General features: G+C 40.5%; 1 protein-coding gene across 1 annotated transcript in view; it reads right to left on the minus strand.

Annotated features, from left to right (window-relative positions):
* alkbh5 (alkB homolog 5, RNA demethylase) overlaps window positions 1-17,024 on the minus strand; it is a 33,078-nt gene extending 16,054 nt beyond the window's left edge. The window contains exon 1 of the mRNA XM_063057381.1: window positions 15,961-17,024. Coding sequence (XP_062913451.1) covers window positions 15,961-16,700 — 740 coding nt within the window. The 5' untranslated portion in view covers window positions 16,701-17,024. The remainder of the gene's footprint in view (window positions 1-15,960) is intronic.
* Window positions 17,025-18,491: the final 1,467 nt, after the last annotated feature.

The following is an 18,491-nucleotide window of genomic DNA, read 5'->3' on the forward strand; positions in this document are numbered from 1 at the left end:
AGATATAAAAAATTAGTGACAGAACCAGTATCGTCTGATTTTGGCAGATGAGTTCAAACTACTATTAAAACCCTTTTAATGTGAATGTTCCTAATTAGCTTTATTTGGTGCAAGTACACCAAAACAACAAAACAAAATGAAATGGCAATGTTTTGCGTAAACGATCAGAGTCTGAGCCCGCACTTGTCACCATACTTCCAGCATCAAAACAACTCACAACCTCTAACCGTACGTATCTGAAACGACAGCAGAAATTGGAGCACCCGGAGGAAGCCCATGTGGTCACTGGGAGAACGTACAAACTCCTTACAGGCAGCAGCAGGAATCGAAATCTAACCAGATTGCTGGCACTTTTGATAGGCCTAGCACTACACCTGGATTCCGAATCTACTTTCAACACCCTTAAAATACCAATAACTCAATATAGCCATTGTAGACACAGCGTAGGTGCTTGGCAAAACAGCATCTACACTTGGTCTCATTGATGTAGAGAAGGCCACATCACAAGTACCAAATGCAAAAGGCAAGTTAGGAGGAGGTTCATGGCTTCTCTTGGAAGAACCATTTAGGCCCCTGAATAGTGGTGAGGGAGTTGGTTTAGGGACAAGTGTTGCACCAGGGAAGGTACTATAGGACAGAAACAAGCAAACATGAATTCATGGACAGTGGTCCTTGCAGAATGGTGGTAGGATCATGTAGCAGCCAGTGGAAATCAAGAAAACTGATCTGCTGGATGCAGAAGTTAGGAGACTGAAACGGAAGGAGTCATCGTGAGAACAGAAATGCAGGAATTGGCCAGATCCATCAATCATGAGGAAGCACGCATCTTGAAAAGCTGGAAGAGGTGAAGCCTAGATAGCTGTGGGAGTCAGTGGGCTTACAACAAAGGGCAATGGATAGTTTATCTCCTGAGATAGAGATGCAAAGTGAGGAAGGAAGTGTCAGAAATGATCCAAGTGAATGAAGGTAGGATGGAAGCTAACGAAGTTGATGTCACTCAGGTTCCTGATGACATTAAGTACTCATTAGTTGGACAATAATGAATTGAGCAAACTACTTCGATCTCTTTTTGTGGTCTACTGAATGGCATTATTTATGAGATATCAAAGTATTGCCTTCTTTCACTTGGACAGAATTTGCCCTCTTCCTGCACATTACGCCGGGGTGGGGGGGGGGTAGGGGACACTGTCAAACTAAATATTTTTTACCTGCTGAAAGTCAATTATACATTTAACCAAACAGCTGGTTTTGTCCCCTCTTTTTTTCCTGTTTTGTTATGGGGTTTTGATTTTGCTTTAGATTAAGATAAAATATACCTTTTCAATATTATGGTAAATTTACTATACATACTTATCCTCGAGGGAGTCTTGATCATAAGCAGGCCGAAACTCCTGAAGGCAGGTGGCAGATCAACTGATGATCCCACTGGTGATAGCACAGGACAGTTAACATCTTAGTCCACATGTATTGGGGCAATTCAATCTTGTTTCTGTTTCCATAATATCATAATGTATTTTGTATTCGTCTAGGCAAGTAATTAATAAAAATATTGAAAAAGAGTCAAGTGCTGTAATCTTAATAGTGTGTACCTTCAGAGTACAAGTCTGCTCTGCCCTCTGGTGTTAACTAATTAACACTGCCATAGGTTGAAGTCAAAAATCACTTTCAACTGTCCATCTGAAAACACAACTAAGCACTATCAAATAGAAAACCATTTTTAAAATGTCACAGGATTGAGTGCTCAGTGGAGTTCAAACAAACTTTCAAAAGGAAGTCCTAAAAGGCCAGGTAGCATGAAAGACAAACACAAGTTTCACGTTCAAAGTTAAACATTAAATGAAGTATAGATCATGTATATCAGAGATAAAGCATTCAAATTGTGTTATGGCATTTTCAATGTTTAAAAAGGCTTGCAAAAAATCAATAGTTGGTTGAGCATACAGACACTAAGAGGATGTGCTGGAGCTTTTGGAAAGCATCAAGTTGGATAAGTCTCTGGACGAGATGTACCCCAGGCTACTGTGGGAGGCGAGGGAGGAGATTGCTGAGCCTCTGACAATGATCTTTGCATCATCAATGGGGACAGGAGAGGTTCCAGAGAATTGGAGGGTTGCAGATGTTGTTCCCTTATTCAAGAAAGGGAGTAGAGATAGCCCAGGAAATTAGAGACAAGTGATTGGTAAGTTGATGGAAAAGATCCTGAGAGGCAGGATTTATGAACATTTGAAGAGGCATAATATGATTAGGAATAGTCAGCAATGGCTTTGATAAAGTCGGGTCATGCCTTACAAGCCTGATTGAATTTTTTGAGGATGTGACTAAACATTGACGAAGGTAGAGCAGTGGATGTATGTAGTGTGTATGGATTTCAGCAATGCATTTGATAAGGTACCCCATGTAAGGCTTATTGAGAAAGTAAGGAGGCATGGGATCCTAGGGGACCTTGCTTTGTGGATCCAGAATTGGCTTGCCCACAGCATATTCTGCATGGAAGTTGGTGACCAGTGGTGTGATCTGTTCTGGGACCCCTTCTCTTCATGATTTTTATAAATGACCTGGATGAGGAAGTGGAGGGATGGGTTAGTAAATTTGCTGGTGACACAAAGGTTGGGGGTGTTGTAGATAGTGTGGAGGGCTGTCAGAGGTTACAGCGGGACATCCATAAGATGCAAAACTGGGCTGAGAAGTGGCAGATGGAGTTCAACCCAGATAAGTGTGGGGTGGTTCATTTTTGTAGGTCAAATATAATGGCAGGATATAGTATTAATGGCAAGACTCTTGGCAGTGTGGAGGATCAGAGGGATCTTGGGGTCCAAGTCCATAGGATACTCAAAGCTGCTGCGCAGGTTGACTCTGTGGTTAAGGCATATGGTGCACTGGCCTTCATCAATCGTGGGATTGAGTTTAGGAGCTGAGAGGTAATCTTGCAGCTATATAGGACCCTGGTCAGACCCCACTTGGGAGTACTGGGCTCAGTTCTGGTCGCCTCACTACAGGAAGGATGTGGAAACCATAGAAGGGGTACAGAGGAGATTTACAAGGATGTTGCCTGGATTGGGAAGCATGGCTTATGGGAATAGGTTGTGTGAACTTGGCCTTTTCTCCTTGGAGCAGTGGAGGATGAGAGATTACCTGACAGAGGTGTATAAGGTGAGAGGCTTTAATCGTGTGGATCCTCAAAGGCTTTTTTCCTCAGGGCTGAAATGGCTAACACGAGAGGGCACAGTTTTAAGGCTTGGAAGCAGGTACAGAGGAGATGTCAAGGGTAAGTATTTTTATGCAGAGAGTGGTAAGTGCGTGGAATGGGCTGCCAGTGGCAGTGGTGGAAGCGGATACAATAGGGTCTTTTAAGAGACTCCTGGATAGGTACATGGAGCTTAGAAAAATAGAGGGGTATGGGTAACCCTAGGTAATTTCTGAAGTACGTACATGTCCAGCACAGCATTGAGAGCTGAAGGGCCAGTATTGTGCTGTAGGTTTTTTATGTTTCTATTGCCACCAATCATCTGCACTGACCAACAAAGTGCTTAAAAATTAAACTTTCAAAAACCATGACTTATGTATTCAAGAAATTCACACTTGCCAACTAGATTGCATTTATGTTAAATACAGCACTTCATCCCTTGTACCTGGAACACCTCCTCTCAGTCATGCAGACTCTTGGTCCCCAAAATGTGGGCAGCAAGTGGACGGTGACTGTCAGTAATGTATGCAAACCAGAACACCACAGGATAATCAAATCCTGCAGCTACTTGCATCTCACTTTACATATACATACAATCTAATTGAACATTAAATTAAATCAGGTTGTTCTAATTTGAATAGTTCTGGCCTTCCATTGATCTACTTGTGGGAAACTAAATTACCCTGTAATTACGATGGAGCGCCCAAAAGGTAACACTTGTACTATCTTCAAAATGACAAAAGCAACTGCAAATAAAACCTGCTTTATTTTAAATTTGTTAAGAATAATTGACAGAAATAAATGTCAGAGGAAGAAATAAAACAAAGCAGACAATGCCCATTTTGAAGTCAAAGTCATCCACATCCATTTTCAGTGACACCAAACTATGACAGCTTTCTTTAGACTTGGTATGAGTGGGAACTGTATTCCACCTTCAGTATGAGCCCCAGAGAAACAATACGAAGGAGAATGCAGAAGCTGAGATTGGAGCATTATTAATGTCAGTGAAGAATGCCATTTCCTCACCAGTCATAGTAGAGAAAAGATACAAATACATTCTCTAATGACTCAGCTAGCTAGAGGGGTCTTTCAACAAGAGATTTCCTGTTGAGCCAGTACAGAGGCATAGCTTGCTTGCTCCAAGTGGCTAAGTCATTCATCTATTAGTCATAGTCATACTTTATTGATCCTGGGGGAAATTGGTTTTCGTTACAGTTGCACCATAAATAATAATAGAACCATAAATAGTTAAATAGTAATATATAAATTATGCCAGTAAATTACGAAATAAGTCCAGGACCAGCCTATCGGCTCAGGGTGTCTGACCCTCCAAGGGAGGAGTTGGAAAGTTTGATGGTCACATGCAGGAATGACTTCCTATGACACTCTGTGCTGCATCTCGGAGGAATGAGTCTCTGGCTGAATGTACTCCTGTGTCCACCCAGTACATTATGTAGTGGATGGGAGACATTGACCAAGATGGCATGCAACTTAGACAGCATCCTCTTTTCAGACACCACCGTCAGAGAGTCCAGTTCCATCCCCACAACATCACTGGCCTTACGAATGAGTTTGTTGATTCTGTTGGTGTCTGCTACCCTCAGCCTGCTGCTCCAGCACACAACAGCAAACATGATAGCACTGGCCACCACAGACTAGTAGAACATCCTCTGCATTGTCCAGCAGGTGTTAAAGGACCTCAGTCTCCTCAGGAACTAGAGAAGGCTCTGACCCCTCTTGTAGACAGTGTTCTAGCAACCTCGTATTAATAGAAATAGCAATGAAGACTGGGAGGTATTATTTTTGCACTACTACAACCTCATTGTGTGGTGTGTGGTTTCTCCAAAGTGCTCATCAATAACATGACTATCATTGCGACTCTCTTGCAAGTTCCTGGGTGTCAACATCTGAGGATCAATCCTGAGCCCAACGTATTGATGCAGTTGCAAAGAAGGCATGACAGGAGTTTGAGGAGAATTGGTTTGTCAACAAACACTTGCAAGTTTCTACAGATGTACCATGGAGAGCATTCCAACTGGTTGTATCACCGACTGGTATGGAAGGGGTGCCAATGCACAGGATCAGAAAAAGCTGCAGAAAGTTGTAAATGTAGCCTCCCTAGCATCCAGGACACCTTCAAAAGGTGATGTCTCAAAATATCAGAAACCATCATTAAGGACCCCCATTACCCACAACATGCCTTCTTCTCATTGCTACCATCAAGGACAAGGTACAGGAGCCCAACGACACACACAGGTTAGGAACAACTTCTCTTCCACTATCAGATTTCTAAATGGACAATGAGCCTATGAACACTACCTCTATTTCCCCCCTCCTTTTTGCAGTAATCATTTTCTCTTTATATATACTTATTGTAATTTATAGCTTTTATTATGTATTGCAATGTACTGCTGCCACAAAACAACCAATTTCTTGACATATACCAGTAATATTAAACATGATTCTGATTATCCATGAACCTTTTGGCAAAGGTACTTTACAGCATATTAGGGATCATTTTGGAGTTATGACATTATGGAGAGCAAAAGTATACATGACCTGATATGAGAACCAGTCTTCAGGAAATAAAACCTGTACAATTTAACTTCTAACTGGTACTTTGTGGCCAATGAAACCAATCAATGATTTTGTCCTATTGAAATTATGCAAGGCAATAGATGAATGTTCCTGCTAAAGATGTATCCTTGTCACTCAAGGCATAGTTCGGGTTGGTTGTATATCCATACAGCAATCTTTCAACACTAATAAATGGGGAATATTTTGGGTGTCTGGCTTTTGGAACAGATACCACTATTGAATATTCAAAGGGGTTCTGCTTGTTGAGATGTACTGTCACTGTAAACATGCAATTCTGTAAATTTACCCACCTAGATTCCAAATGTTAAAGCAACTGAAACTGCAGTTGATCTTTTATTGTTGTATTGAAGCATAAAACAATGTGTCAGGAAGAGTGAGATTTTCTTGGACACTCTCTCTCTCTCAAAGGTCTGCTGTGTGAATAAAGACATTTATATTTCTGTAAGTGTCTATGTGGCTCAATTTTAGACAGTCACAACACAGCATATGTTATCAAAACAGTTTAGGTTTGGGCCCTTGTCCATGCGGACTAGGATAGGAAAAATGAGGAAAATCAAGCCAGTTACTTCTGCTGTCTTTGGTTCATACTCTGAATGAGCATAACCTCTATGGTTATATAAAAAAATGAAAAACATTGAGAGCATTTACAGGTCTTCTGGCTCATTTATATACAGCCAGGTGATCATAAAAGTAGATTACTGTTGGAAATTTGATATATAGGAACACTTGTGCAAAGAGAAACAAATGCAAAATTTCAGGTCAATGACCTTTCATTGTAACTGTAACAAACAAGTTTCAATTAATAAAAGAGCCAGGGAAAGGGAGAAGAGAAATGCTACCATTTGTCTGGAAGTAAACTTTTCTGCCTACTTGCTATTACAAAACCACACAGGGTGATCAAAATTCATGTTCAACACCACAGTTATTAAATACAAAATTAGCCTGACGATGAAATGCAGATGTGTGAAATAATTTCTAGACATAATATATTATAATTTTGAAGATTTTTTAATCAGGTTAAGTGACTTAGCTAAAATGTTACTGATATTTATGATATAACCCATTGCTCTGTCAATAATACTTCTTACTGAAATTGCTTCAAGCTTTTTACTTTGCTAATCTACATTGTGACCAAGCCCAAACAAAACCATATAGATACGGAAATACTATGCCCCACCGCACTCTCATAAACATTGACCCTTTCTAAGATTCCTCTTCCCTTCACCCTGAAAATATTAATAAATAATTCAACCCCTTCCCATGACTATGTAGACTATTGGGAAGTCTTGCCACAAATACCAACACCCTAAGTAACCCTCTCAGACTACCTGTAAATACAAAATCCCTTCTGAATACTGACATGTTGCCAGGAGCCCCAGGCAAGTACAGGTTCTTGCTCAAATATGCTTTGTACAAGATAGAGAGTAGACCGAAGATTACCAGTAGCTCTCCCTTCTGATACAGACTGTTTATTTTTGCTTACAAGTCCCTCAACACATTCAACTTCAATCAATTCTGGTTTTTTTTCCTCTTTACCACATCTAGTGGTGCTTCTCTTCTGAATTTCATCACAGAACACGGCTGAAATTCTACAGAACTGGCAAATGGCCCACATAGAAGATCTCAGAATAGACACCCGCTTGAAATAAGTCACTGCGTGACTAGCAGCAGCAGCTGGTTCCTTTAATCAAAGGTGTTCTTTCTAGAAAACTGCTTTAAATCAAGAGCATTCTGGAATGACCTAAACTACTTTACAATAGAAGTCTGAAGCAGAACATGGTAACATATGCAAACTATTGTACATTAAGGCTCTTTCCTCCTACGCCCCTGCCACTAACCTTTCCTCTAGTCCAAATATTTAACAAATTCCATCATTCAAGATATCAGGACTGATCAACCCCAATTACATGGATCTAACAAAAATCCACTTCAGCTTAAACTTTCAGTCAACTCAGACTTCGCTACCACAGACATACTGTGCAGGCCAAGTCACTGGGCATATTTAAGTTGGAGGTTGCTAGGTTTTTGATTAATCGGAGTGAAATTTTACAGGGAGAAGGCAGGAGAATGCGGTCGAGAAGGATAACAATCAGCTACGAGGGCATGAACGAGCAGGCTCAATGGGCCGAATGGCCTCATTCTGCCTCTGTCTTATGGTTATATTCTTTATTTCAATTTTCCTGAATTGAGAACATATAATACAGGCAGGTTACAAACATTACTACCAAGAATAGAAATATTGCTCAGTAGAACAGCCTTTAACGAATTTGTGACATTGCTATTATTGCCCAGATTACAATGATATAAATTTAACTATTATGGTCACATAACCAAAACTCAATGGATTCACAATTCATGCAATTAAATTGCACCAATTTTTGTGTTTCAAATAAACTCCTATATTAACTTTACAGAAACTCAGTCCAGGACTTACTATTTGTCTTTCTTTTCCCTCTACAATTGTCCCTAGATTACAAATGCCCAACTTATGGACACTGGCATATGTGAACAAGCTCCCACAATATTAAATTCAAAAATATGAAGTATGTACATTTGCCCTAGTTTTCTTTTTTTTAAACTTTTAGTAATCATTCTTCATCAGTTGTGCTTTTAACACTATCTATTACAACTGAGGAGATGTGAGTATTTTCTGACTCGTAAGCAAACTCAATTTATGGATATCTGCAAAAACAGAACCTGTTTGTAACCCAAGAATGATCTGTATGACTTGTACATTCAATGCAGATGCTCCAGTGTCATACTGAAAGCTGAAAATTTTACAGTAGCTTTACAAGTTAACTGCTTAGAATAATCAACATTCTTGTCAAAAATTCGACTCGTTTTATCAATTGTTGTTAATGTGCAAACAAGAGTCCAAAACAAAACATCTGTACAAAATTTATCTCTTTTGATAATCACACAAAATAGCAATTGTTTATGAATTACCGAACAGGTACATTCACTACAATTCCCAACCTTCCTCCAATCTCTCTCCCACCACCATAATAGAGAAACATCAAGCAATTCTATCAACTCTTAAAAATTCAAGGCTGTCCCTCTGAACATTTTTGCAGTTATTAGACTGACTAGTAGAGCATCCCTTTTTCCTTCTTAAATACTGACAGTAGAAATTTTCCAATCCTCTGAAACCATCTCAACGGCCAAAGAGAAAAAAGAGACTCCATGTGGTTTCTTACATGGTTCACTTCAGTCTTGGATTTATTTTATCTGGATCTGGTGATTTAACCATTGTTTTAAAATGCTAGTTAGAGTCTTCTGCAAAAATAACAAAAGACAAAGAATGTGCCTTTGGTGGAGAGAACAGCAAAAGTAGCTGGTTGTTATTACCCCAACACATACTGGAATGGCTAGTAACCAAAACAAATGGACAAGCCCTACCAAAATAAGTATTTCCCTTAAATGGATATCAGATCTTTTTATTAGAATACAAGAGGAAGAATACAAAACAGGAATTACAGAGACCATACAACACACAAGTGTGCACTAAGTTAGTATACAGATTCTTACATCCAATTCTACACAGACATTAAAGACCTGATCATTTCACTTTCTATTGGACAATCGGTGTCCATTGTAAAATTGTACAGTGCTAAAGTGCTTAAGCTAGTCAGGTCATTGTTTCCAACATTCAACAATGAGAAATTTATCAATTCCAAGAAATCTATAATCCTATCAGATTGCCAAGACATGTGCCTTTCATGTAATGTGACAATTTAAAGCAGAAAGAGAGCAAGTGCATAGTCACAAGAGAATGGACCAAGCGTTTAAAAAAGGTAAAAAAAAAGGTACGCATGACTGGCTGGTTTATTCTTTGAGGGCTGGTGTAAATTATTCTAAGATAGGCTAACAAAAAAATCTTCAAACCTTTAACAATTAGCTAAAGCAAAATGGAGATTGAAAGGCAGTTAGCTGCAGACTGAGGACATGTGGTCCCCAAGAGCTTAATCTCTGGAAAATGTTTCCAGCATAGGGAACTTTAACTCAAAACTGTTGGAATCTGAGCTGTAGACCACAACAGAGCAGAGAAAATTATCTGAGATGCAGACATGTCTCCTAGGTTAGAATGCCTTTAGATTTATTTAATCTACCTTCAGGAATAATCAAGAGCAAAATGGAGTCAGGCAGGTGTGGGGATCTGGGTTATAGCAATGAAGACACATCTATTGCATCTGCAGTACTGGAGTTAATTTTATGTATTGCACTGTACTGCTGCTAGGTAAGTGATGATAAATCTGATTCTGATATGGGTCTCTATCGTGGACTGAGAGTGGGAGGGGGCAGGAAGAGGAGAGGGAGTGGAAAGTAGAGAGATATTGTGTAACGATCAATAAAGCAATTGTTTGGAATCAGATCACCTTGCCTATCGCTTCAGGGCTGGGTGCGTCTGTACCCCCACCACCCCGGCACTCTTCTGCCCCCCCCCCACCCACACTCCTCCACAGTACTCCACCCTCACCATTCCTAACATCCTTTGCTCCCGCCAGATTTATAATCTCCGTTTCTGCTCCAGGTCGACAAATAAGGTACTGTGCAAAATCTTAGGCACCTAGGCTCAGAGCGCTAGGAGCGTGTCGAAGAGTTTTGCACAGTACTGCAGGTATGAGGCGCCGTGTAAAAGAGAAATGTGGATGAGTAAACCAGCCAAATCAGAATGCAGATTTCAGGACTACTCGGGGAAGAAATGTGGGGGAAGGGGTGGTGGGATAGTTGTACAGGCAGAAAAACTGGAGTTATAAGGAATGTGCCAGAAGTTCAAGGCAAGTAAAATCTGGGGAATAGAAACTTTGTAACCACAAACTTGAATATCAAAGGCTGTGGATCATATCTGATGGTAGGATCAACAATATTTTCTCTTGGTTGGACAGGAAACTGGGAGAAGGGGGAGGATCCAGTTGCTGTGATTATACATGAACCCAACATGGGTAGAGGAAAGGACATTTGCTGAAGGCATGAGAGCAGTTAAATTAACAAGGAGATTAGAAGCCAAACTAAATACCAATTGATACAATCTCAAATACACCAGACAGGCTTGGAAAGTCATTTTTGAAAAGTAAATTCATTTGCAAAACCTTGGCTCTAGTGATAGGGAGGTTATCCATATGGACAGATTATGGCTTCAGTTGAAGTTCAGTACAGCCATTGAAACAGAACTAAGTTTAATATCACCAACATCTGTCATGAAATTTGTTAATCTGGCCTGGTAAATCAAATGAAAATACTGTAGACAAAATTTTAAATTCAATATTGGAAGTTGAGGCGGAAGAGTACCCTGGAAAGAACCTAGAAAGTTGAAGAGAAATAGTGAGATTACAGCAATGATGGGGCTGCACAGTAGCATAGCAGTTAGTACAACACCGGCTCCAAGACTGCAGTTCAAATCCTTCACCATAAGGATTTTGCATGTTCTCTCCACAAACTCCAGTTTCCTCCCACATTCCAAAGGGTTAGTCAGTTGTGGGTGAGCTAAATTGTCGCTGGAGGTGTATCAACTCAGCATAATGTTCACTGATTTGATCTAATGCAGGCGATGCATTGCACTGTGTGGTTTGATATACATGCGGCAAATAAAGCTAATCTTTAATCTGACAAACAAACGTAACAGAAGGGAATAATGTATAACAGTACAAGTTCAGCATCATAGATCAAAGGAGTGAAAACAGATTTAAAAGTCAAAACTATAAACTTTATCCAAATACAAGTACAAACTTATTATAGAAGTGGTCTGGCAAAGTTTATTAGGGTGCCAACAAGAAAAATCTGAACAATCTCTGGAGGTCAGGAAAGCGAGATGTATATTGAAAATCTGCAACTGAAAAAAAAGTAGTGAGAATTTTATTGAATGCAGCAGGTTCAAGAGGCAAAATGGCCTTCTTGTGCTCCTACTTGTTCAAAATAGCAGATGCGAGGAAGAAAAAAAGACACAAAATACTTCTGGTTGAGGAAAGACTGCTCAAGATCTGGAAGGAAAATGAATGAAGCCTGGGTATGCCTGGGGTTCTTCTCTCTCCAATTTTCAATCTCCCAAACATTGCTGAGTTATTTAAGGGTAACCAAGGATATCCAGTGCACTGCACAAATGACCTTTCATCATGTGAGCCTGCATTAATAACCAGTCGAAACACGTGGGAAAATTCCAGCCAAGACAGAAAGTCTTCAGCTATCAAGCTTCTAAGTGCTCCAGTACAACTGACGATAAAGGAAACCATAGCTGATTCTTTCACACATTGCAGAATACTTCAGGTAAGTCAGCAACATAAACGCAAGAGATGCTGGAAATCCACAGAAACAAAAAAGAATGCTGGAGAAACACAAGTCAGGCAGCATTAATGGAAATGAATGAAGAGTGGACATTTCAGGCCGTGACCATTCATCGGGCCCATTTTAGGAGACCAACAATGGTGACATGTACCACAAGGGTACTTAAAACAGGCGTATTAGCAACATTTAAAAGTGATCTAGATAAATCCATGGATAGAAGAGGTTTAGAGGGCTATAGGCCAAACATGGACAGATGGAACTAGCTCATGCAAGTGGTGTGGATATGCTGAGTAGAAGGGCCTGCGTCCATGCTGCAAGACAGCTAGTTGAGTGCAGTTAAGATATCGGCATCTATCCGACAATATGTAAAATTGCCCAGGTATGCCTACTCACAAGTAGGATTTATTCAACCCAGCTAATCAGCAGCTAGCTTCAAAGTGATGGAAGTGACATCAACAGAGCTAATCTCTAATAATGGGCTCACTGGCTCCAGGTTTCAACACTGCTGAATTCCAGAGATGAGGTGACTGCCCTTGAGATCAAGTAAGCACCTTGAGAAACCTGTACGATTGAAATCAATAGTATCAAGACAATGAATGTAGTAATATCTCACAAGAAAAAGTGGAAGTAACTCAACCCAACTCAGGATACAGCGCAAATGTTCCTCAATATAGTTCACCCATTCAATTTTCAGCCATATTGTCAATTCTCTTCCTTTCACCATGAAGTCCAAAGTCACAGTTCCCCAAAACTTGAATGCAGCCCATGCCTGCATGTAGTGACACCAAGACTACGAGTCTAAACTGGACAGTGGCAGGTAACATTCACGTCACACTAGTGCCAGGTAACAATTACTTTACTGAATGGTAGAACAGACATGAGGGGCCAAATGGTTTACTTTTTTTATATACAACTGGAGAAAAGTAATCTGTATGGTGAACATAAGATCCTTCAGCCCAAACATCCTACTAATGAACTGTAAAAGCAGAGAGCCCCATCTACTAAATGCACAAAGATTTCTCTTTTCTAACCAGTATTTGATTCCAACCCAACCCCAAACTTCTTTGTTAGAGATATATAGATAACCTATTAACTGCCCGCTGCCAACTAGCTAATTAAAACACCTTCCAAATGATGGCCTTTTCCCATAAAAAAAATGCTTTACTTTTCTCCTTACCACCTCAATCTTCACTTAGCAGGCAACAGTCAACTCGACCAATGTAATTTGTGGCATGTCACACTGATGTACATTTTCACCCTCCTCACATTCAATCACACTCCATTAAATCTCCATTAAATTCACACAACAGCATAGCTGCTATCAAGACTGATTAACGTTCTATGGAAATTACAGATAATATTTATTAAGTTTTTAAAATTAAATGTTTTATAGGTGAACTACTGCACACAATTGTGAGCATTATAACTAAAGATGTCAAATTTAAACAAACAGTAAAACCAAATAATAGAATTTTTTTTAGCAAGTCAACAAGCTTTTATAAAGAAAATGAACTTCTAGCAAGGATAATGGATTCAATTATAAATTTCCAGACGAAAAGTAGATGCAAAAAGACTTCTTCTGACCAAAGGACGATTCATAGCACAAAAACCCAATTAGCTGTAATTTCTGTATATGTAAAAGGCCATATGACCCATAAACCAGTACAGCTATGAGTGACTGTGTTCTAAGATTATCCACCTACCTTTCATTATCTTCCCTGAAAAAAGTTGTTTTTTAAAACTAACTTCTACCTTTTGTGAAAAAAAACTTTTCTTCCCAACTTTGATGCTGATTATATTCTCTCGTTCCAGCTACTAGCTGGAAACATTTTATCTTATTGATTCCTCTTAACATTTAATTGAGGGAGCTTGGATTTTATGCTACAATTATGACCATTCCACAAAGCACAAATGTAATTAAGATTCTCATGTTGACAACATAATGAATATGCATTAATTCCAATGACAACATGGCACTCAATTGCTCAGAAATTCTGATGACCCAGCATGTGTCTCACTTCTTACACAGGAATCTGAGCAGGACAAGGGGAGAAAAGCCTTGAGATCTGGAATGTAGCCAGGACTGAGATCCAGACAGTAGGCTCGATGTGCATCTGAAGTCTAAGCTTGACCATCTTAGCTGTGGATACAGTGACACAAGTAGGTTTACAGCTGGAGTGCACAGAGTTTTTGTGCATTTCCTGCTACCTGTAAACTTACCAAGTTTACAGGAAAAAATGAAATTAAAATGTTTTGTACTAAGAGGAACAACAGCCAATGGAGCATAAAATCTACCAGTTGATCACTACCAAAGCATCAATGATGCCTAATTATTGAAGCTTTAATACACATCTTTTCCAGCTAGAGAAACCAGCATGACGCACAATGTGGTCTAAACAAAGCTTTGTACTGATGAATACAGCTTCAACTCTTATAAAAACCAAATTTTCCCTCTTTTAAAATATCATTTATTCACCTTACCATAATTTAGTGAATTTTTAGTCAGCGACAATACCAACATCTCACCATTTATAAGTTAGATCTGGTTTTCTATCCAAATGAACAAGCTCAGACTTAACTATTGAAACCCATTTACCAGTTTTGCCGACTTGCTTATTAAATCACCTGTATTGCTTTGTGATTTTGCACCTCTACTTCCTCCAGCTGATAATGCACATTAACTGCATTTCAGCACAACCGTATTATTGCAAGGACATTGAGGTTTAATATTTCCTTTGCCTGGGGTAGCTACAGTTCAACAACCTCAAAACAAGCAGTTGGCCTATTAGGACAGAAATGAAATTTCTTCACTCAACAAGTATTAAATAGAAAAGTGCCATACAGGTTCAGGGCAGATATTGAGAGATTGTTTGATAGCAAAGACAACTAAAACGAGAAAGTTACTGAGATAAAAGGTCAGCTTGTTGAATGGCAGAGCAGAAACTACAGGCCAAATGGCATGCTTTTCTTTTGTGAAACTTTGTCAAAGGCCTTCTAGAAATCCATATAAACTCACTCCAGTCCATGAGTTACTTTCACCAAAACAAGATTACAATTTTATTAGCGGGTCCTAATGAAGGGTCTTGGTCAAAAACGCCAATTGTTTATTCCTTTCCATAGATCAGGGGTTCTCAACCTTTTTATGTCATGGACCAATACCATTAAGAGGTCCAAGGGCCTCAGACTGGGAACCCCTGCCATAGATGCTGCCACAGCTGCTGAGAACCTCCAGCACTTTTATGTGCTACCCTAGATTTCCAGCGTCTGCAGAATCTCATGTTTACAATTTTATTGGTCTGCATAAAGATCTAATGATTCTAGCCAATGAAGTACTTCTGAACTATAATTACTAAATTTCTTGTAGAAATTTCAAAAAGGAAAATAACCACATGGCAACACACTGTCAAAAAAAAATCACTGCCAAACAGGCTTATGCTCTTTGATCTTCTGAACAGTTACAATAACTTGTAACTGTCCTAATGTAAAAATCTTCATCTACAGGAAACCAAAACCTACAAATTTACATACGTCTGATGCTAGAAGTTCTAAATACTCTTTTGGCCCAAATCATGTTTTTGAAAATGTAACAGCACAGACACTGAAAATCTGAAATTAAACAAAGATTAAGGAAATTCTGATCATTTTCGAACCTGAAACGTTACATGACCCTCTTTCCACATGCCGCCCGACCTATTTCCAATATTTTCTTTCTTGTCATTTCAATTTATTCTTCCTTTCCTCCCCCCACCCCCAAACCTACAAACAGAAAGCAACAAACCAGCCACGGAATCTTACTCTCACGACACACCTCAGCCAGAACAAGGCATGGCTGACCTGAAACTTTTGAAATACACATCAAGTACAATGTTACTGTATTTAAGGTTCTCACTCCGACTCACCTGAGCACAGTAACACTCCCTCTTCGGACAGGCAAGAAGTATACTGGCTCTGACACCCTAATGGGTTTGAATTGGAATTTGCAGCCAAAGCAGAGAGCCGAATCGCTGAAGAAGGATACGGAAACGATAGGCCTCTCGAAGATGTGGATGGGATCCACGTGCGAGACGATGCAGCCACCAGGCTGGTAGTCGTTGATGACGGCGCTGTTGACGAAACCCTCTGGGATAATGCGGTGATCGACCAGCTTCTTGATCACTAGGTCGTGGACCCACTCAGGGATGTCGTCAACATCTCCCTTGGGATACAGGCGCTCCTGACCGGGGCCTCGCTTCTCCAACTGCGAGCCGTAGGTGTAGCCTTCCCCGAAGAAGTATTTGTTGCGCAGCGGGGCCCTGTCTACCGTGTGGTCACGGTAAATGCCCTTCTCGGCCCGGGAAACCACGTCGTCGATTTGCGTCTCGATCTGAGTACACTGATCGGCGGTGAAGAGGCGCACCTGGCGGATGCCCTGCTTCACCCGCCGGGCTTCTCCAAGCCGATCATCATCGTAGTCGCTGTGATACTTGCCGTGCTCGTATTCCTCACCGCTGCACGCCCCGCTCAGGCTGGTATCGCCCGCTTCCGCCTCGTGTTTCCGCTTACGGCCGTTGTAAAGCGCTGCTCCCGAGGCCAATCGCTGTTTCTCGCGGTGAGGCGATTGGAGCTTCTCCCTCAAGTCTGCGTAGCCGCCTGCCGCCATCTTGGCCGGGAAGGGGCTGGGCCACGGCGGGAGGCGGGGTTACAGAGGTGGGGGGCGGGACCAAGGGGTGGGCCGAACCGGTGACCGCGGCCAGCTACTGCGCATGCTCCCCACCGCTCCACTTAGTAACCGGCCCGAATTCGGTTGCGTATACCCATAGTTGGTGTACGACGACGAACGCAGCTTGGGTACTTCACATCATTAACGTCTTCCACAAACTAACCGCATCTGTGGTCCAAACTGCAAATCGTGAGTCCTGTAATATCAGTGGCTTCCACCCGACCCTCCACATACGCTCAAACCACAGCCTATCATTGCACCGGAAGTTCTGCCAACACTGTTCAGCGATTCGTCTAGATCTCCACGAGGTGTTGCCCACCCAAGCTTTCCACCAATCAGGTTGCGCGATTTACCCCTGACCCTGTCAATCCGGTTACATCATTTCCCTCAGTTAGCAGGAGTCATCCTGTAATTTTGCCAGTAAAATTCTCTTTATTGTTACTGACCTTATTATAAATTCGTTTGCTATTAGATATTGATGAATAGGGAGTGGAAAACATTTCTCATGTGGGTATAGGACATTTTCCTGGCAATAAAAGTGGCGCAGCAGTAGAATGGGCAGCTAAGAGCAGAGAAAGACCTCGGGGAAAGCACATGATTTTATTCAATGTTGAACGTGTTGGCGTTTATTCCAGATAATGGGATTGTGCAGCAAGAAACTAACATGTTCATTCCCCCCCCCCCATTCTCAGCTAATTAAGTTCTCATGTACTTTATAAACAACTCCAATAAATCCCATGTATCTTATAAAATTCCCTTCTGTTAGGCAATTTACATTATATAGGCAATTAACTCCAGATTGAAGGTTACCTCTGGCTCTTTTGCTAATAACTGAATATATGGCCTCTGATTGTCGATTCTTCTGAGTTCCTTCATGTTCGCTTTAGTCAGATCCTTCATTATTTTGAACACTATAATCAGATCTCTATGAAGAATAATTCCAGGCCCTCATTCAGACTCAGAAACCTGGCACGGTCCAGAGCAGAGCAAATATTCGCGGGGAGGAAGCCTCTTGATCTGGTTCAGACCACCAAGGAGGCTGCAGGTGAAGGACAGGTCTACCTGTGCTCAGTTTCACTACTTAACTGAGTGAAATTCTCAGCTTGGAAATGGAAGGAAGAGGCAAAGAAAGTTCTTCAGTTCATCATTTCTATAGCCAATTCCGCACAATAATCCTGAACTAACATAATAACAACAAACTCAACCCTTAATATTATAATGCAATGTAATTATCTGCAAATATTTATCTTTCTGTGGTCTTAGCAGTTCCTGGGTAAGCATGTCCTGCAACACTCCACATTGCAACAATCATTTGTGTGAAAGAATTCATCTAACAACATTAAACAGATTAATGCCTTATGATTGATTCCACAGTAAATGCAAAGAAATAATCATTTTATTTCTGGACTATCAGAACCCTTTTATCATTCAATTAAATACTACTTTAATGTCATTACTATTCTTTGCTTTGTCTCCAAATGTTATTCATTCATTTCTGAGAAGTTGGTAATCTGTGCCTTACACTCTGTAAAGATTCAATGTTCTTTGTTCAAATTGCTTGTTATTGAATAAAATGTTTTTGTTGAGATGCAGATAGAACATGCACAAACACGAGAAAATCTGCAGATTCTAGAAATCCAAGCAACTCACAAAATGCTGGAGGAACTGGTAGCAGTAGAGATACCAAGAAGCAGATTGGGAGGTAAATTTTGGAAAGGTGCAAAAATAACA

Source organism: Mobula hypostoma, chromosome 9, assembly GCF_963921235.1.
Source record: "Mobula hypostoma chromosome 9, sMobHyp1.1, whole genome shotgun sequence".
Lineage (NCBI taxonomy): Eukaryota > Metazoa > Chordata > Chondrichthyes > Myliobatiformes > Myliobatidae > Mobula > Mobula hypostoma.